Source organism: Lissotriton helveticus, chromosome 3_1 (genome assembly GCF_964261635.1).
Source record: "Lissotriton helveticus chromosome 3_1, aLisHel1.1, whole genome shotgun sequence".
Taxonomy (NCBI): Eukaryota; Metazoa; Chordata; class Amphibia; order Caudata; family Salamandridae; genus Lissotriton; species Lissotriton helveticus.
This window is the reverse complement of record NC_136061.1, coordinates 1,981,844,432-1,981,862,748: the sequence shown is the minus strand read 5'-3', so window position 1 is coordinate 1,981,862,748 and position 18,317 is coordinate 1,981,844,432. Positions and strand designations below refer to the sequence as shown.

The 18,317-nt window shown below is 44.9% G+C and overlaps 1 protein-coding gene across 1 annotated transcript in view; it reads right to left on the bottom strand.

The window, feature by feature from the left end:
- Window positions 1–18,317, bottom strand: part of ADAMTS17 (ADAM metallopeptidase with thrombospondin type 1 motif 17) — a 1,305,267-nt gene that overhangs the window by 595,849 nt on the left and 691,101 nt on the right. Inside the window, exon 12 of the mRNA XM_078683112.1 lies at window positions 11,560–11,705. Coding sequence (XP_078539238.1) covers window positions 11,560–11,705 — 146 coding nt within the window. The remainder of the gene's footprint in view (window positions 1–11,559; window positions 11,706–18,317) is intronic.

Below are 18,317 nucleotides of genomic sequence, written 5' to 3'. Positions count from 1 at the left end.
TGATGTGACTCTTTGTCTTCCTTGTCTTTTCTCTGTTTTTTCCGGGTCTATTGAGTTTACCTTTTAGACCTGCGTGCTCCGTGGTTGATGGTGCGTATATGGCTTTCTTTTGTGACTGTTGTTGTCAGTCACCTTTTTCGATGATGTTTTTATTCTCGTAGTCGGTGTGTTCTTTTTCCCGTCTTCATGATGTTGTCATTTGACATGGTTTTCTTCCTCCTTATGGTTTGTGTTGTTAGTCTTCGTTCTCTCCTTCCTTATTGATATATTAGACATATCTCATATCTGTTTCCTTGTTACGTTTTGTAGTAGTAGTCTGCTTCTGTATGATCTTTTTCCCGGTAACCATTTTTGCGTCTATTTTTTTTTGGTTATGTCGCTACAATGTGTATTCATATTTCCTCTTGCCTCTATCCCCGTCCTTGGACTGTTTATTTCTTTATCGTTTTTGGAGTAGTCTACTTTCTCACTTGGTTTGTACTTGATATTCCGTCGTGTGTGCTCATTCTTTTTGTACGTCTTTCGTCTTTTTGACTTCAATTTGTCTGGTTCTGTTTCCTATTATGATACAAGCGCTGGTCATAGGCTCATTATTATATATTTTCTATAGTTGCGTTTAGCTGCGCTCACCATGCTATGATTATTGTACCTTGCATTTATTTATATGCTTACCTAGTTATTGTTTTAATGCTTAGACTGCTTTACTGGTCTTACATGATCTTTTCTATGAGATCTCAGATATTGGATCATTTTTATGATTTACTATTAATTTGTCTGAATATCATATAGGACGTTCTTATCTTTTATTGTTCCTTCCTGTTCTCCCTGGTTACTTATAACGGGGTTTATATACCTTTTGCATGTCAATTCATTGATTACAAGTCTCTTTCAATATGTATTGTATATTTAGGTTTACTATATACTTACATTGCTGTTTCATTGCTTGTTCTGCTTCTCAGCTATTTACTATTTTCTTGTATTGGTGCTAGGCTATTGCAAATCTGTGCACTTCTCTTATACTGTATAATAAGTTATTCTACTTTTATTACACTCTTTAGTCTCTTCTTTACCCTCTTCTCTCTTCTCATATCTCTAATATGTTGCTGCACTTTCGTGTCACGTATTATGACAAGTTATCTATATTTAAAGACAATTGATTGTTTGCTTATCTTGCGTTTTTTTTTTTTTTTTCTCATATTAATCCTCGTTATGATATAGTTCCTTGTATTTATCTAGAGTAGTGCTTCCTTATTTGATAGATTGACCTCCTGTTTCAGTGTCTTGCTCTAATGTATTTCATCTCTTTTCTTTCTGCTACACCCTGTAGTCTTCTTATAATTACGTTTTTCTTCTATTTATTCTACTTTTCGTCTACTTTTATGCTGTGTTCTTGCTGTTTTCTTTCTTCTGATAAGGTATTACTTTAATTGCGACTTGCTATTGCATTTCTTTTACTAGATTTCTCCTTCTTTTCCATCTATTTCTCTTTTTTTGATTACTTGATATGCTCTTTGTGAATTAACTTGATATATGCGTATTCTCTTTATAAATTCATGGATGAACTGTTTTTGTACTATTCTATGGTTATTGGTTTATGTTGCAGTTGTTCCTATCTCCTAATTACGTATATTCAGTTGTATACTGTTTTGGGGTTGTTCATATCAATTATAATCATTCCTCATGATGGTCCCCTTGCTCGCCTTCCCACGTTCCCCCTGGTATGAATTTGGTCTTTTTCAGACCTCCCCTGCTATTTCTCTTCTCTCTTCCTTCTTCTCCTCTCTTGTCTTTTTTCTTCTTTCGGATTTCCCTCATGGACTCTCCCGCTGCGACGTTAATGTTTGAAGTCTGCATGCCTGTATTTGTGCTGCTTGTTTTCTGTTTGCCATCTATGGATTATGTTATTTTTTTCAATTTCTGTCTATGCCAGGCTTGAATGTGTTGTCCCTTAATGTTAAGGGTTTAAATCATCCAGTGAAACGGTCAAAAATCTTAGATTATTGCAAATCTCTCTCCTCGGATCTAGTCCTTTTTCAGGAAACAAAGATTTCTACCAGAGAGGCGCTATTCCAAAAGAAAGAATGGGTTTCAGATGTTGTCTGTTCCGACGCTTATGGCAAACGTAATGGAGTCATTACTTTAATTTCCCAAAATTCCGGTTTATCCATAATCTCTTCTGAGCATGATACTGAGGGTAGGTGGCTATTAACTAAGTTGTCTGATGGTAATGCTGATCTTTACGTTATGAACATTTACGCCCCTAACAAGGATGATCCGTCCTTTTGGAAGACGGTTACCAAAAAACTAAATGACACACCTCATTCTGGGAATATTATGGTTGGTGGGGATTTTAATTTACCAATGGATCCCATTCTAGATAGGAATTCCGCTTTTCAATTTCGCCCTCCAAAATCCCATAAACAAATGCTTAACATGTGTTCCATTAATCATCTTCAGGATGTGTGGCGTCTTCACAACCCTACTGGTAGTGATTTTTCCTTCTTTTCTTCACCTCATTCTACCTTTTCTCGAATTGATTATTTATTGGTTCACTCCTCTCTTGTTTCGTCTTCCTCCTCTCCGCTTATTCATCCTATTCTGATTTCTGATCATGCCGCGGTTACTTTTACATTGTTGTCCTTTGCCCCTAAATCAAGAGCTCACTCCTGGAGATTAAATACAGAAATTTTGCATGATACTGCTCAGATTGATGAGTTCTCTAGTGCAATTGACACCTTTTTTCTTGAGAATGAAGGCTCAGTTTCTTCCCCAATTGTCCTTTGGGATTCGTTTAAATGCACTTTCCGTGGCCAGGTCATTAAATGTATGTCAAGGAGGAATGCTACTCTTAAAAAAGAACTTACAGATCTCGCAACTGAAATAAAAAAGCTGGAATCTACCTTTCGACAGTCTAAGGATAAATCTTGCTTACAGTCCATCAAGCAGTTAAAATACACATATAACACTATAGTTACCAAAAGAGCCCATATTGGAGTTCAGGCTCAGAAATCTAAAAGGCTGTTGTTCAAAAATCGGGCTGGGAAAATTCTTGCGGCTACATTAAAATTTCAGGATTCTTCCTTCAAGTCTTCTCAAATCTCTTCTATTAACGATCACCTTGGTTCTAAAAAATTTCAGACTGAGGAAATTCTTGAAGTCTTTCGTGATTTCTATAATAATTTATAAACCCCTTCTAATCAGGCCTCTTTTGAGCAGTGTCAGGACTTCTTGAAGTCTGTCCCGGTGCAGGCGGTATCCGGGGAAGATAGTAATTTTTTAAGTGGTCCGATTACTCCTGAAGAAATCATTGCCGCAATTAAAGCCACTCGTTCTGGCAAAGCTCCAGGACCTGATGGTTACCCTATTCTGTTTTATAAGACTTTTCTTCCTGTGATTGTTCCCAAGCTTCAATCGGTATTTGACACTTTCATTAAGAATGGGTCTGTGTCTGGCACGGCGGCTGATGCTACCATTGTAGTAATTCCAAAAGAGGGAAAGGATCACTCAGATCCAAAAAACTTTTGTCCTATTTCCCTTCTTAACATGGAGGCAAAAATTTTTGCTAAAATCTTAGCCAAGAGATTAGAATCCTTTATTCCTAAACTGGTACATCCCTCTCAAACGGGTTTTGTAAAAGGCCGTCTTGCGCGTGATTATATACGTACCTTTTGCCATATTCTCGGTTCAGCTAAACGTTCTCATCTCCCAGCCGCGGCCCTAGCTCTTGATGCAGAAAAGGCCTTCGACAAGGTTTCTTGGCCTTTTCTTTGTGCTGTCTTGTGTGCTCATAATCTCGGGGACTCCTTTATTAATATGGTCATGGCTCTCTACTCTCAACCTAGAGCTAACATAAGAGTCAACGGTGCTACGTCATCCTTTTTTAATCTTCGCCAAGGCACTCGACAAGGTTGTCCTTTATCTCCACTTTTGTTTTTATTGTCCATTGACCCTCTCCTCAGATTGATTGAATTACACCGAGACATCAAAGGTTTTTCTTTTGGTCCTCATTGTATTAAAACTGCTGCGTATGCGGATGATGTCCTCATTTTTTCAGAAGATATTGCCTTGGCTATTCCTGCTATCTCGGATACGATTTCCCTTTTTTCGAAGGTCTCAGGATACACCTTAAATAGGGATAAGACTGAGATGTTCCCCTTAAATGCCTACTGTTTTTCTACGCATATGGGTTCTGCTGGTTTTAAATGGCAGTCTAAACAATTAAAATATTTGGGTATCTATTTTTGTTCGACCTTATATGCTACAATTACTTATAATGAATCCCAGACTCTTCTTAAAGTACGTCGTCTTTTGGACACTTGGTCCCCGAAACACATCTCCTGGTGGGGTCGCCTCCAGACCCTTAAAATGATGATTACACCTATTGTTAACTTTGTGTCCTCTATGCTCCCGGTGAAGCTATCGGATTCCTTCTTTCATGAAATTGATGTTCTAACCTCTAAATTTTTATGGAATGATAAACGGGCTAGAATTTCCTATAAATTCTTACGGAAGCCTTATGACATGGGGGGTTGCAATCTTCCTGATTGGGAGAAGTACCAAACTGCCTTTTTGGCGTCTCAAGGTGCTCTGTGGTTTTCTTCTCCCCCTATTCATATTCCTTCCTGGTTGTTAATAGAACAGGAGTTGGCTTCTCCGTTACCGACTGCTTCCTTTTGTACTGCGTCTACCTTGTCCATCCCTTTTTCCCGCTCTATTATTCTGGATACTCTTGCAGCGATTCGGAAAATAGACAAGAAAGTGGCGATTCCACTTCACAAATCTAGATGGTCGTCTATTTGGCGGAATTCTAAAATTAAAATTAATATTGATCCCTCTCTGATATCTTATTGGGCTGCTAAGGGGGTCTCGCTTGTTAAACATCTTTATGGCGCTAACAATGAGCCACTACCTTTTTCCTCCTTAGCTCAACAATATTCTTTAACTAACTTAGATTTTTATACCTTTCTTAAAATCAAAGTAGCGCTCGCTAAGGTGCGTCTTCATCCTACTTCTCCTACGGTTTCTCTCTTTCATATCTGGACTAAATCGGGTCATGTAGCCTCTAAAATCTATAAATTTTTATCAACTGTTTCACTGCCTACGCAGACAGTTGCTCAGACAAAATGGTTGCACCATTTTGAGCATGGTCTTACTGACCATATTTCTTCAGACACTTGGCAGTTGATTGGTAAATTTTCTCTTCGCAATAAAATCGCCCCATCGCTAATGCAATCTAAATTTTTCTCTGTCAACCTTCTTCATTGGACTCCTGTTCGCTTACATTCGCTCAATCTCAAAGATGATAACTTATGTTGGAGCTGCGGTTTATTGGCAGGTGACTTTCCGCATATGTTTTTTGAGTGCTCCCTCCTTCAACCCTTTTGGGACCTCATTCACAAACACCTAATGCTCATTTTTAATATTACGTTCCCACTTTCTTTCCCATTAATTTTATTAGGTCCATTAGCTGCTCCAACCCCTCTACCCTTGGATCCATTGGAATTACAGCTGTTGGATCTACTGTTGACTATTGCAGTGAAAGTAATACTTATGGAATGGAAATCCTTTTCCTCTGTTTCTTATCATACTTGGTGGGCTTGGGTTTCCTTTTTACGAAGTGCTCATACCTCGGTTGATCATGCTCACCTGGCTCCCTCTATTGCGAGTGGGGTTTGGACTGCTCTGGATAACTATATGGAGTTGTCGTCCAAGGGGTTGGTTGACCAATATCCCTTCGACTTGTCTGGATGAATGACGTCTTGTTTGTCGTGTTTGTCGGGTTTGTTCGTTGGGAATCCTTCTCTCTTTCTTTCTTTTTCCTCCTCCTTATCTATCTTCTATCTCTTTTTCCACTCTTTCCCTTTTCTGTTTCATTCTTTCTTCCTTCTTCTTTCCTGTCCTCTCTTCCCCTGATTATACCAACTGATAGTGATACTTTTGGTGGTAGACTCTGCCTAGGATATTAATTTATATTATTAATTAATCTTTCTGTTTTTGGCAGAATGCTTCTATATTTCGATATATTTGCTATGACTCATTTTTGATTGTCAGCTTCTGATTGCTACTCATCTGTTATCAATTGTATCACTTTTACTTATAATCTGTATCTTCATTTGCTTCTTTATAACAATAACATTCTTTTGAAATGAAAAAAAAAAAGAAGTTAATCAGAAAGAAAGTGAAATAGATTCCTCATATTTTTCTCTAATTATCAATTGTTCAAGTAGAAATCTGTTATGCATTTCACTAGTGGCAGTTTATTACATTGGCATTTTGTGCTAGTTACAACAAACAAACATTTTCAATACAATAGGTCTTGCTTTTCGTAACTTTGACCTACTGGTATTGTAAATGAAAATGCCTTTTATTATTGCAGGTTTTTTAAACACATAAATAAAAGGCAATTTCATTTACATTGTCAATAGCTCAAAATTTCGCAATTGCAAGACCTATTGCATCGCAAACGCTTGTTTCAATATGTGGACCTTCACGCACCACCCCGTGACCGCCTTCTCCCCCGTGAACCCCAGCGCCTGCCCCGCCACCCGCAAGCCTTGCCAGCCGCCACTGCGTTCCAGTTTGTCTTTGGAGGCAGTAAGCGGCTGATGTTCATTAATGGGTTGAAAACAACTCTGGATATCGGCAACAGACTCAGTGACCCTTTTTAGGTCTCGCGTGGCGTACTGCGCACATGCGCAGTCGAGCTCGCAAGATTTTATGTTTTTAGGAGAACTTCACTAGCGAGGGTTAAGCCCCGCCCCTCTTCTCAATTGGCTGGCCTCCTAAACGGTGGCCAGCCAATCAAGAAGAGGTCCTAGTGTTGTTCTTCTTCATCTTTAAGCCCCATCCTTTTCATACTGGGTTCCTTCCCTTCCGTTTGTGGTAAAAGCTTTCTTATCTTCTTTATGGGTCCAGATGGCCCCATAAAGAAGAGAAGATAAGAAACCTTTTACCTCAGCAGGAAGTCAGTCTGAAAGGGACAGGGCTGTGTCATGGCGAGCGCTTGTTTCTTTTCTTACGGAGCCCCTGTATCACCACTTCTATCGTTCTTCCATTTCTTCATGCTCCTACTCACTAGCGTCAACCTTTCTCCTTTGTGTTCTTTTTCTCTGCCTTTAGAGAACAACGCACTTAGACCAGTCCCGGCCAGAGTTTATTCCAACAATTCCTTGTTGCTTGCTGCAAGATCACACAGTTGATTAACAGTTGCGTCGGCTCCTGACTGTAGTTGCGGAGCTGTGATCGACAACTTCTGATATATAATAATAAAAAACAAGCTCTTCTTTAGCTGCTGGGCATGTGGGGATGTAACCCCAGCGCACACCCCCGCCCTTTTTGTGGTCAGTCGGGCTTTGGAGTCGTTTTGTGCTTAGCTCCTGCATTTACGGCCCGGTCCTGCAATGTAATTATTGCTGTCAATAGAGCTCTGCCGAGGCCGTCATTGGAGGGTGGCAGTGATAAATGAGCTGCGCAGAGGGCCCCTGATGGAAATACGTTGTGGACCCGGCCCGGCAGCCCGTGTCTCGTGATAGCGCTGTATCCGGCGCTGAAGCACTTTTCCAACAGTCGTGAATGTGCTGTCCCTGAGTGGGAGAAGATCAGATGTCAACAACAGTAGCGCTTGGAGGCCAAAGGGTGACCGTGTGTGCTTATGAATCCATTGTAACATAAAATAAAATCATCTCAAAGTGCTTTATTTAAGCGCTGTATGAAACGGTCTTTCTTGCATACTTCGTGCTGCACTTGCACTTACGCAATACTTGTAGAAGAACAGATTAAGTATTTAGCCCCACTTGAAATTTGTTTTAATTTTATTTTATGCGATTTTATATAGCGCGGACTTTACCCAAAGGTGTCAGAGCGCTTCACAATAGAAAATGGAAAACGGATGGTGGAGATTTTGAATGCAAATTTGTAGTAAGTGAGCAGTATAGCGCCAACCAGCGCACATATATTGTTTTTAGGCGAGATTGGAAACATTGATATGCTGGTTAATTTCTGATAGCAGCTCAGTCGATGTCTGGGGCTCCGGGGCCGCTTGCTGTGTTTATTTTACCCCCTCCCCTCTGCTCCTCCGGGCTCTGCCTGTAAAGTCGCTCTGAGAGAGCAGGGGTGGGGGCGGAGAGAGGGCTGGGGGTGCAGGGCTGTGTCATCCATCATCCTCCTGTCAGAGGGAATCTGTCCCAAAGACAGGCTAAATGCAATCTCCCTCCAGAGCCTGCACCAAAGAAACCGATGAAAATGAAAACCTTCCTTCAAACGATTCATCCCCTCACCCCCCTCGCTGTCCACGGTTTCTAAGGGGGAGGGGGCACCTCAACCTTAACCCATTGCAGCACCCCCACCAGCTCTGCCCGAGCCTCGACACTCACACGTGTTGTAACCTGCAGACTGCACAAGGCACAGATCTCTGTACCCGCTGCCACAGTTCTCTAATCTGAGCCCCCCCACCCCCAATCATTACATCATTACACGTCTTCACAAAAAGGAAGAGGAGGAAAATGCATTGTAAGGATTCGAAAGATGTCAAAACATAATTAAACAAGCATTAAAAATGCAATAGGTCTCACCTTTCAACCATTTGCTTTGCTGTACAGTACCATTAACAAAGCAAATAACTTTAACTTAATCAAAGGCGAGACCTATTGCATTTTTAATGCTTTTTTTTAATTGAAGAATTTCTGCAGTCTTATTTTCAACCCTTATTTGGTGCCACAAAACTTGCAATCGTGTACGTACTATTTGTGCAAAATATCTTGAATAAAATGTAACTTTTGTATGACAAAACGAAGACTACCGCCCAAATCTGGGTACTTAATCAACAAATTCACACAGTCGACCAAAGTCTATCGCACAAAACTGCAAGAGAGAGTGTGCTTTTATTTCATTACTAGTGCACTTCTCTGTGTGATTCCCACAAGTGATGGACGCCCTGCCGTGCGTATTACTAGTGCTCTCCCCACTGTGCTACACCCCCCCCTCTGCGCGCATTACTACTGGGCTCCCCTATATGCTTGAGGTGAAGCCCCGCCTGTCACAGATGTGCTGCTCGGTGGCGTGTCCTGGCGCCACACTACTGTACTGGGTGGATGCAGGTCCACCCCATAGCAGATGTGCTGCTTGAGTCAGAGCCTCAGCTGTGCCGCGTGCCGGGACGCCCCTGTGTGTGTGTGTGTGGCTCTGTGTGTGTGTGTGTATGTGTCTGTGTGTGTCTGGCTGTGTGTGTCTGTGGCTGTGTGTGTGTGTGCCTCTGTGTGTGTGGCTCTGTGTGTGTGTGTGGCTCTGTATGTGTGTGTGTGTGTGGCTTTGTGTGTGTTTGGCTTTGTGTGTGTGTGTGGCTCTGTGTGTGTTGCTCTGTGTGTGAGTCTGTGTGTGTGTGTGTGTGTGGCTGTGTGTGTGTGTGTGTGTGGCTCTGTGTGTGTGGCTCTGTGTGTGTGTGTGGCTCTGTGTGTGTGTGTTTGTGTGGCTCTGTGTGTGTGTGTGTGTGGTTGCAAATGCAATAGGTCTCGCATTTGCAAGAGATTAAGCTATTGGCATTGTAAATGACAATGACATTTATTTATCTGTTTTCAAAACCAACACATAAATAAAAATGTGGTCATTTACAATGCCAATAGCTCTAACGTTTGCAAAGGAGAGACCGAAGCATTGTTTTGGTTGGGGTTGTAGGCTTGGTGAAGGGAAGGCCTCACCCCCTCTTTGTACAGTGAAATGTGTTTACAGGTTGGCAGGTCTGCAACTAACATGTCAAAAATTATACAGACTGGCACATGACATGCAATATCATGTGACTTTTAACTTTTACAAACAAATTGTTTACAACTGCATGAACACGTGTTTAAAATTAGAGACCGACAGGCCTACAGAGCAATTAAGAGATTTTCCATGGAGCGAGTTCCTTTGAAAGTTGGTATGGCTACAGAAGTGCATCACGTACCAATATATGACTGACTCTTCCTAGTGCTACCAAACTATCTATCACAGAGAGAAGCAGATTGTCCTTAAAGGTAGAGGGGGCCTGCCACCCCATTCCTGACACCTTTTTTGCAGAAATGAAGAGTGTCTGTCAGGCTGAGCAAAGGTCAGCCTGACAGACACTTCTTATGTTCAGGTCAGGCAGTCAGGCGCTATACATGTGCTAAATGCGCTAAATGAGCTGAACTTTGCCGGGCTGAGAATTTCAAAGCCCTTTGGGTGTGACCTCATCAGCCCAGCAAATAAAATCAAGGTCTTTCCCCTCATAACGAAGCGGGCATCAGAGACAGACTAACCTGTGTGCTTCCGTTTTAAGCCCTGAAATTCCCAGGGCCGAGTGTCACAGAGTGGGCTCAGGTTTGCAACTCTCACTGACCCCACCCCACTATATGACGAGAGGGGACTGCCGCCTACTCTCCCTGGCTGATGGAAGGTCAGCCAATGAGAGGAAGTGGCCGTCCCAACACTCCAGGAACCTCGTAGCTTTCCCTTGAAGTACCCGAGATCAACACTGCAGCTAGTAAGTTGTGTTTTCAATGTTTGATATGTGCTTGCTATTGGGTATGTATGAATGTATGTATATTTGTGCGCGTGTGCTGTGAACGGGTGTATTTGTGTGTATGTGTTTGTGAATGCTTGTGCATGTGTGCACACTTGCGAATGCATGAGTATAAGTGAGTGGGCATGTACTTGTGAGTATGTGTGTGCTTGTGTGGTCCACCCACTCCGCTCCTACTCAAATTACCAGCCGCCACTGATCACAGACATGGAATGTTATGAAATCTCACAAAATCCTGAGTGCTGATATGGGCCCGCCAGATTCAATAGCATAATTAAAAATAATGCACCCCCCCCCCCCCCCACTTGCCACCTATGCAAAATGTGATAAGCGGCGACTGAGACTTCTGTAGCTCACAGACATTCCAAGATCTTAGGTTGAATGTCCCATCCCCCACGCCACTGGTGCTGGAGGTGCCTGCTCTCTGGCACCAATGTACAGGGTTGGACTGGCCTATAAGGCAATCTGGCAGCGCCCGACGGGCTGTTCTCATAGACTGTTTTGTGGGCCGTTTTTGGGCAGCTTGTGGGCTTTATTGTCTGCTGGGCTTATTTTTAATGTTGATTTCCCTGAAAATAACACAAACATTGACTGCAGCAGGCAAAAAACCATGAAGTCGTCCATACCTTGCAAAACACTTTTCAGGGGTCTTTCCAAGTTCAAAATTTGCTCAATTTGCAAACATGGGCCACTTTTTAAGATTTTTAAACCACTAATAGGGCCACTTTTATTCTGGTGGCTGGCCTTTTTTATGTCACAGTCCGACCCTGCAAGTATATATGTATACAATAAATACTGCCTTACCAAATTGAAATGATTATGCTAAAAACGGCATAAGACGTGTTTATTATTCGTATCCAGCTCTCTCTCTCTGAGGAAATATCACCACAGAACTCAACATTCTAAACAGTAGGAATGTTCCAATGGGGGGTGGGGAGGGTGGAGAAGAAAGATGAACACATGGAGGAATGGAAAAGTCGGCAGGGGAACAGCTAAAGCGTCAACTAATGTTAATGACAACTTACGGTGGGTGGTCGCACTTTCTCTGCCGGAACCGAACGCCAGTGCCACAGGTCCGGCTGCACATGCTCCATGAGCTCCACGCGCTCCAGTCCCCGTCCACGTGCTCCGGGATCGGAGTTTTGCTGACGCATTCACCCGCCCGGCACCACTGCAACACAAGAGCTCTTTAGCAGACCATGGAGGGTTGTTTGGGTAGAAGCATGCACAGAAACGACCCTCTTAAATGCAGTTTTGTTTAGTTAAGTGCTGCTGAATGCACAGGTGTGAAAATAAGGAAACCTTGATCGGGGCGTAGCTTGGTCAGTAAGATTTGGGGCGTGGGGGGCAAGCTACAGATTTTCCAACAGTTCACGCTGGCATATAATGTTAAAATAAATTATACGACTAACAGGGCGCATAAGAGGGGCTTAAGGGGAAGTGGAAAGGGAGGGAAATGCGGATTGGTAGAGATACTAGGTGCGAGAAAACGCCATAGTTTGTAAACTAGCTTCTTTTTTGAAGACTTTCAAAAGAGAGAGAGCATGTTATGTCTCTCTGTATGTAAAAATGTCTTATGAAATCTAACACACCTCCCCATGGCCGACTGAAAGCACTTGCCCCCAACTATATACCAGAAAATGTATTTATTAGGGGGTTGTAACACCCCAAACATCTCCCCTGAAGCTACACCCCTGACCTTCATGCAGTGGTCGAAGTGGGAAAAAAAGTAGGGGAACTGTGGGTGGAGAATCAGGGGACGGGAATAACCAAAGATTGGATCAGTGGGTGGGGTGAGGGGTGTGGCTAGAATTAGCAAAACATACAATTTTTAGTACGTTTAGCATTTCACTGACCAGTTACAGCTTATAATGTTATACAATTCAAACAATGGATAAACATATTTATTTGAGGTTTAATTCAGGAAAAAGCAAACACTCATAGGGAATACAGGTTTATGTAAAGCGTGTTAAATATAAGCATGAAAAACATGTTACCTTAATGCTTTTACTCTCATTGTTCAGAAATCCATGAGTATTTTTTGTCTCAAACATTGAGGACATGAATACAGGGCTCCTCCTGTACACATGTGTTAAGCAGGGCTCAGAAGAGAAAGGGACTCTTCAGGAGAATCTAGACTCACGGAAACCCACAAAGGCTCCTTCATATTCATGTCAGCCAGCTCGCTGCTCAATCATAATATAGCAAAAAGAACAACTGGTGGACAGAATGCTGAACAAAGTCATACATTCACCCTAGTACAGAGATCTGGGCCTACATCCATTGTTTTTTTGCTCACCATGCCATTCCAGTTTGGACCCAGCCATATGCAAATCAGTCTTGATCCTGCCCCCAATGGGAACAGTCCAGCCCGAACTACCAGGCCATATGTATTCAAGTGTCCTGTCATTCGGGAAGTGAACACAAAGCAGTACCCACTGAACTATGCACATAAAATATTGCTCTTTGATATGCATGGTACACGTTCTTTCCAGCAGGCATATTACCCCTCTGCGCTACCTTAGGTGAGTAAAACAGCCACTAGACAAAACATGCTTCCATCTCTCTCCAGCAGGTACCTTGATCACCAAAGTTATCTTGGCACTTGTATTGTTGACCGAAACCTGCTGAATATGCAAAGAACTTTGCAGTGTTTTTAAAACTCCTGCACTTTTACAAAACCGGCCCCCGAAACTAAACTGGCCCCTACCCTTCCAGTCACCCTGGGAAACACCTGATGCCTGGAACGGCAAGTCTGGCATAGTTACCTTTTTCAATGCAATACTGCAGATATGTATGCTTATTAGATATAAACGTCATGGATCACTGTGTTTCCAGTTTAGGGTGCACAGGTACCCCGTTCAGTGTAGTCAGTTTTTTAAAATCAACAGGTTTGTGTGCCTCCCAGCACCACAGCATCCTCTACACAGAGGATTTTACACTCCTTGTTCTGGAATCCACTACTAATCAAGGGCCGATATTGCATTGTCAACAATCTGCTCTGCTCTGTTGTGTCACCAGTTAATTCACAGTTGTCTGATGGCCCTTTCAGTGTTGCTTTGCAGGCCCCTAGATAGAAGGGAAGGGGGAGGAGGTCATGGGCACTGCAGAGTTGAGTGGCCAACTGGCATGGGCGCAAATTCGGGATGGTGAGTGTAAAAGTTCAGTACAAGGGGTCAAAATTCACAAAAAAATTTCAGGACAGGAGGTCAAAATTCAGGACAAAAATTCAGGGCAACAGGTATGCTATGCAGACACATCAGTGGATCTCATGCAATAGTATATAAATAAATAGGTAAGGAACATAAGTACAAGTCACTTCTCCTGCTCTGTCACTTTCTCCTGCCTGGTCACTTCTCCTACCCCATCACTAAGGGTGGGCGTAGTTCGCGAAGTAGCGCTACGCGAAGCTACGGGAAGTGCACTTCGCACTATGCGAACTTCACGTAGCACTACGCGAGCTGCGTAGTAGCATGTTCGCACTGTGCAAGATGCGTTTTCAATGATTGCACAGTGCGGACAAGCATCCGGCACTGTGCAAGCATTGAAAACAGCATCTTGCACAGTGAGAGCTGTAGTTTTCTGCTGCTCGAGTAGATTATTACTCAAGCGGCAGCTTTCTCAACGCGAACAGGTAGTTTCTCATTGAGAGCGGTCGCGAGCATGCGCAACCACTCACAATGAGAAACCTGACATTCTCGCTTTGAGAATCTCGCTGGGATGTCATTTTGCTTGTTCGCGGTCGCGAACATGACGTTCAGGACCGCGAACAAGCAAAAAATGACCGCTGCACTACGCTACGCTGCACTACGCATGTTCGCACTGTGCTACGGGCAGCTCGCGTAGTGCGAAGTTGCGAAAACTTCGCAAACTCCGCGAGTGTAGCGTAGTGCTTCGCCCAGGGTTACCCATCACCGCTCCTTTCCTGTCATTTCCCCTGCCCCGTCACTGCTCCTTCCCGTTCACTGCTCCTGCCCCGTCACTGCTCCTGCTCGTTCACTACTCCTGCCTGTTCACTACTCCTGCCCGTTATCTGCTCCTGCCCGTTATCTGCTCCTACCCATTCACCTCTCCTTCCCTGTCATTTCCCCTGACCCGTCACTGCTCCTTCCCGTTCACTGCTCCTGCCCCATCACTTCTCCTGCCCCGTCACTTCTCCAGCCCCGTCACTTCTCCTGCCCCGTCACTTCTCCGGCCCGTCACTTTTCCTGCCCCGTCACTGCTCCTGCCCTTTCACTGCTCTTGCCCTTTCACTGCTCCTGTCCAGTCAGTACTCCTGCTCATGCAGGATCAACGCTCCTGCCTCGTCAATTCCCCTGCCCCCTCCCTTCTCCTGCCCCATCACTTCTCCTAGCCCGTCACTTCACCTGCCCTGTTCACTACTCCTGAACTGTTCACTACTCCTGAACTGTTCACTTCTCCCATCCTGTTCACCGCTCCTGCCCTGTTCACCGCTCCTGCCCTGTTCACCGCTCCTGCCCTGTTCACCGCTCCTGCCCCGTCACTGCTCCTGCCCGGTCACCGATCCTGCCCGGTCACTGCTCCTGCTTATGCCTAATCACTGCTTCTGCCCCGTCACCTCTCCTGCCCCGTCACTGCTCCTGTCCAGTCACTGCTCCTGCCCCATCGCTTCTCCTCCCCCATCGCTGCTCCTGCCCCGTTCACTGCTCCTGCCCCATTCACTGCTCCTGCCCCATTCACTGCTCCTGCCCCATTCACTGCTCCTGCCCCATTCACTGCTCCTGCCCCATTCACCGCTCCTGCCCCGTTCACCGCTCCTACCCCGTTCACCGCTCCTGCCCCGTTCACCGCTCCTGCCCTGTTCACCGCTCCTGCCCCGTTCACCGCTCCTGCCCCATTCACCGCTCCTGCCCCGTTCACCGCTCCTGCCCCGTTCACCGCTCCTGCCCCGTTCACTGCTCCTGCCCCGTTCACTGATCCTGCCCTGTTACCGTTTCTGCTCATACCTAATCACCGCTCCTGCCCCATCACCTCTCCTGCTTCTTCACTTCTCCTGCCCCATCACCTCTCCTGTCCGTCACTTCACATGTCCATCACGTCACTTGCCCATCACTTCTCCTGCCCTGTCTCTTTTCCTGCCCTGTCGGCTCTCCTGCTCTGTCCGCTCTCCTGCCCCATCACTGCTCCTGCCCAGTCACTGCTCCTGCCCCGTCGCTTCTGCTGCCCCGTCGCTGCTTCTGCCCCGTTCACTGCTCCTGCCCCTTCCCTGCTCCTGCCCCTTACCTGCACCGTCACTGCTCCTGCCCCGTCACTGCTCCTGCCCCGTCACTTTTGCTGCCCCGTCACTTTTCCTGCCCCGTCGCCGCTCCTGCCCGTTCACTGCTCCTGCCCATTCACTGCTCCTGCCAGATCACTTCTCCTGCCCAGTCACTTCACCTGTCCCATCACTTCTCCTGTCCCATCACTTCTCCTGCTCCGTTCACTGCTCCTATCCGTTCACTGCCCCTATCCGTTCACTGCCCCTATCCGTTCACTGCTCCTGCCTGGTTACCGCTCGTGCCTAATCACCGCTCCTGCCCCATCACTCCTCCTGCCCCGTCACCTCTCCTTTCGCCTCTCCTGTCCCGTCACTGCTCCTGTCCCATCACCTCTCCTGCCCCGTCACCTCTCCTATGCTGTCACCTCTCCTACGCTGTCACTTCTCCTACGCTGTCACTTCTCCTGCCCTGTCACTTCTCCTGCCCTGTCACTTCTCCTGCCCAGTCACTTCTCCTGCCCGTTACTTCTTCTGCCCGGTCACCTCTCCTGCCCCATTACCTCTCCTGTCGCTTCTTCTGTCCCGTCACTGCACCTGCCCAGTTCACTCTGTGTACAACATTGACAAATTACACAAAGGGAAAATTCCCCACAGTACTCTGTTTGGGGAAAGCTCCTCTGTAATCAGGAACTAGGATCTCACTGGCATGTGATATGCTAAAGGCAGAGGGCGGGCGCATTGTCATTCGAAAGGGGATAATTAGCCTCAATTGGAATGACAATGGACCTGCCCGCAGTCTGTGGCAGGTCAGGGAGGGGCTGCTGCAGCCTCTGGAGTTCAACAGAGAAGTGCGAGCTACCCCTGGAAGCTGAATGAAATAGTTATCGTCTTTTAAGTAGGGCTATTCTTACCGTCCCGGGGCGATTTTTTGAAATAACGAAGTAGGTGAACGGACTGAAATAATTTTTAAAAGTAGGGGCACGCCGTGCCCTTCCGATCCCGCCCTCTTTACCACTGCCTTCATGCAGGAACTGCTGTCACCCAAATTTTATCCAATCCCCCAGGGACTCCAAAAGCTACATTGGCTTTCGATTTGTAGCCGAGCTAAATTTAAGGCCCTATGACTTGCACATAAAGGACTTTCCGATACAGGTCCAGAATTTCTTAGGAATGCGTTCAGATGGGACATCCCTAATAGATCTTTACGATCCACAAATTTGAAAACTTTAGTAATTCACAAAATCAAAAAGGCAAACTGTGGAGGCAGGCGTATCAAATTCTTCACATCAAAATTATGGAATGGCCAGCACATATCAGAGCCATTCCTTCCTTGTTGACATTTAGGAAGGAGATTAAGACCTGGTGTTTTAACAATTAAATGTGTTAGCTTAGCATGCTTACTTTTCTGTCAGCGCCAAGACACCCAAGGGTAATCGCGTGCTTTACAAATTTCCTTACCATAACAGAGAAGATATCCTGTCTAATATGGGCTACAACACCTCTCCTTCTAGTGGTCTACCATAATATCTCATTGCAAATGAGTTTGGCATTACGGAGAGAGCGTGTCCTGCCTTTTCATAGATATTTGAGAAAATAGTGCTCGGAGACTGTAATTAAAGCCTACAGAGCAACAACACACGCAACAAGAGGTGTCCTTGTGGGAGGTTACAAAATGGGAAAAGGCAGTACTAAGGAGGGACTACTAAGCCTATTAACCAATGAAGAGCCACAGTTTAAAATGGACAATGACACAAGCCAACGAAAAATATGGGTGGAGAGTGGGCGGAGCTTCATGTCCATACTCGAACACAGCATGCCTCGCAGAGCAGCGCATGCGCTGCCCTGGCTCGACCTAAAAAGGCACCCAGCTCATGCAACGCCTTATGACTCCTTACACGTCAAAAAGAACACTGAGATCAGAGGGTCACAAACTGTTAGTGGCCCCAAAAATCAAAAGATCAAGATGCAGAGGTTGTTCCTTTGCATTTAGGGCACCCACGCTCTGGAATGCCTCTCCCAACACACAACAGACTGGACAAATAAGAAATTAGCTACAGGAAAAAGTTGAAAACCTACCTATTTTAATCATTAGGCATGCAAAAAAGTACTGTAGGAGAGTTGTATTACCAGCGCTGGGAGGCCCTTTGGCTAGCCATGCACTATATAAATCCTGATGGATAAATGAATGATAGGAATGATGTTAGACATATCACAGAGCCTGTCAGAGGTTAATGGGCATGTCTTTAATGATGCTAGACATGCAGTGAATATAAGTGTTACCTGTGTGGGCGGGGTCTCATGGGATGTTAGACAGGTCACTGCGCTGTAGATGTATGTTGCTAGGCTCAAGGTGCCATCACATATTGTCAGAGTTAGTTGGTTACAAGATAACAGGTGCATGATGGGACATTTCCATTATACAGTTAGCGGTGTATGTGTGGTGGTTCTAAAGACCCCTACACTGATGTTGTAACGGAAGGACAGGTAGGCACTAGGACTGGCTTCACTATGCTTCAAAAGACAGCACATTATTCAGAATATTATACCGTCACAGGTACATTATGC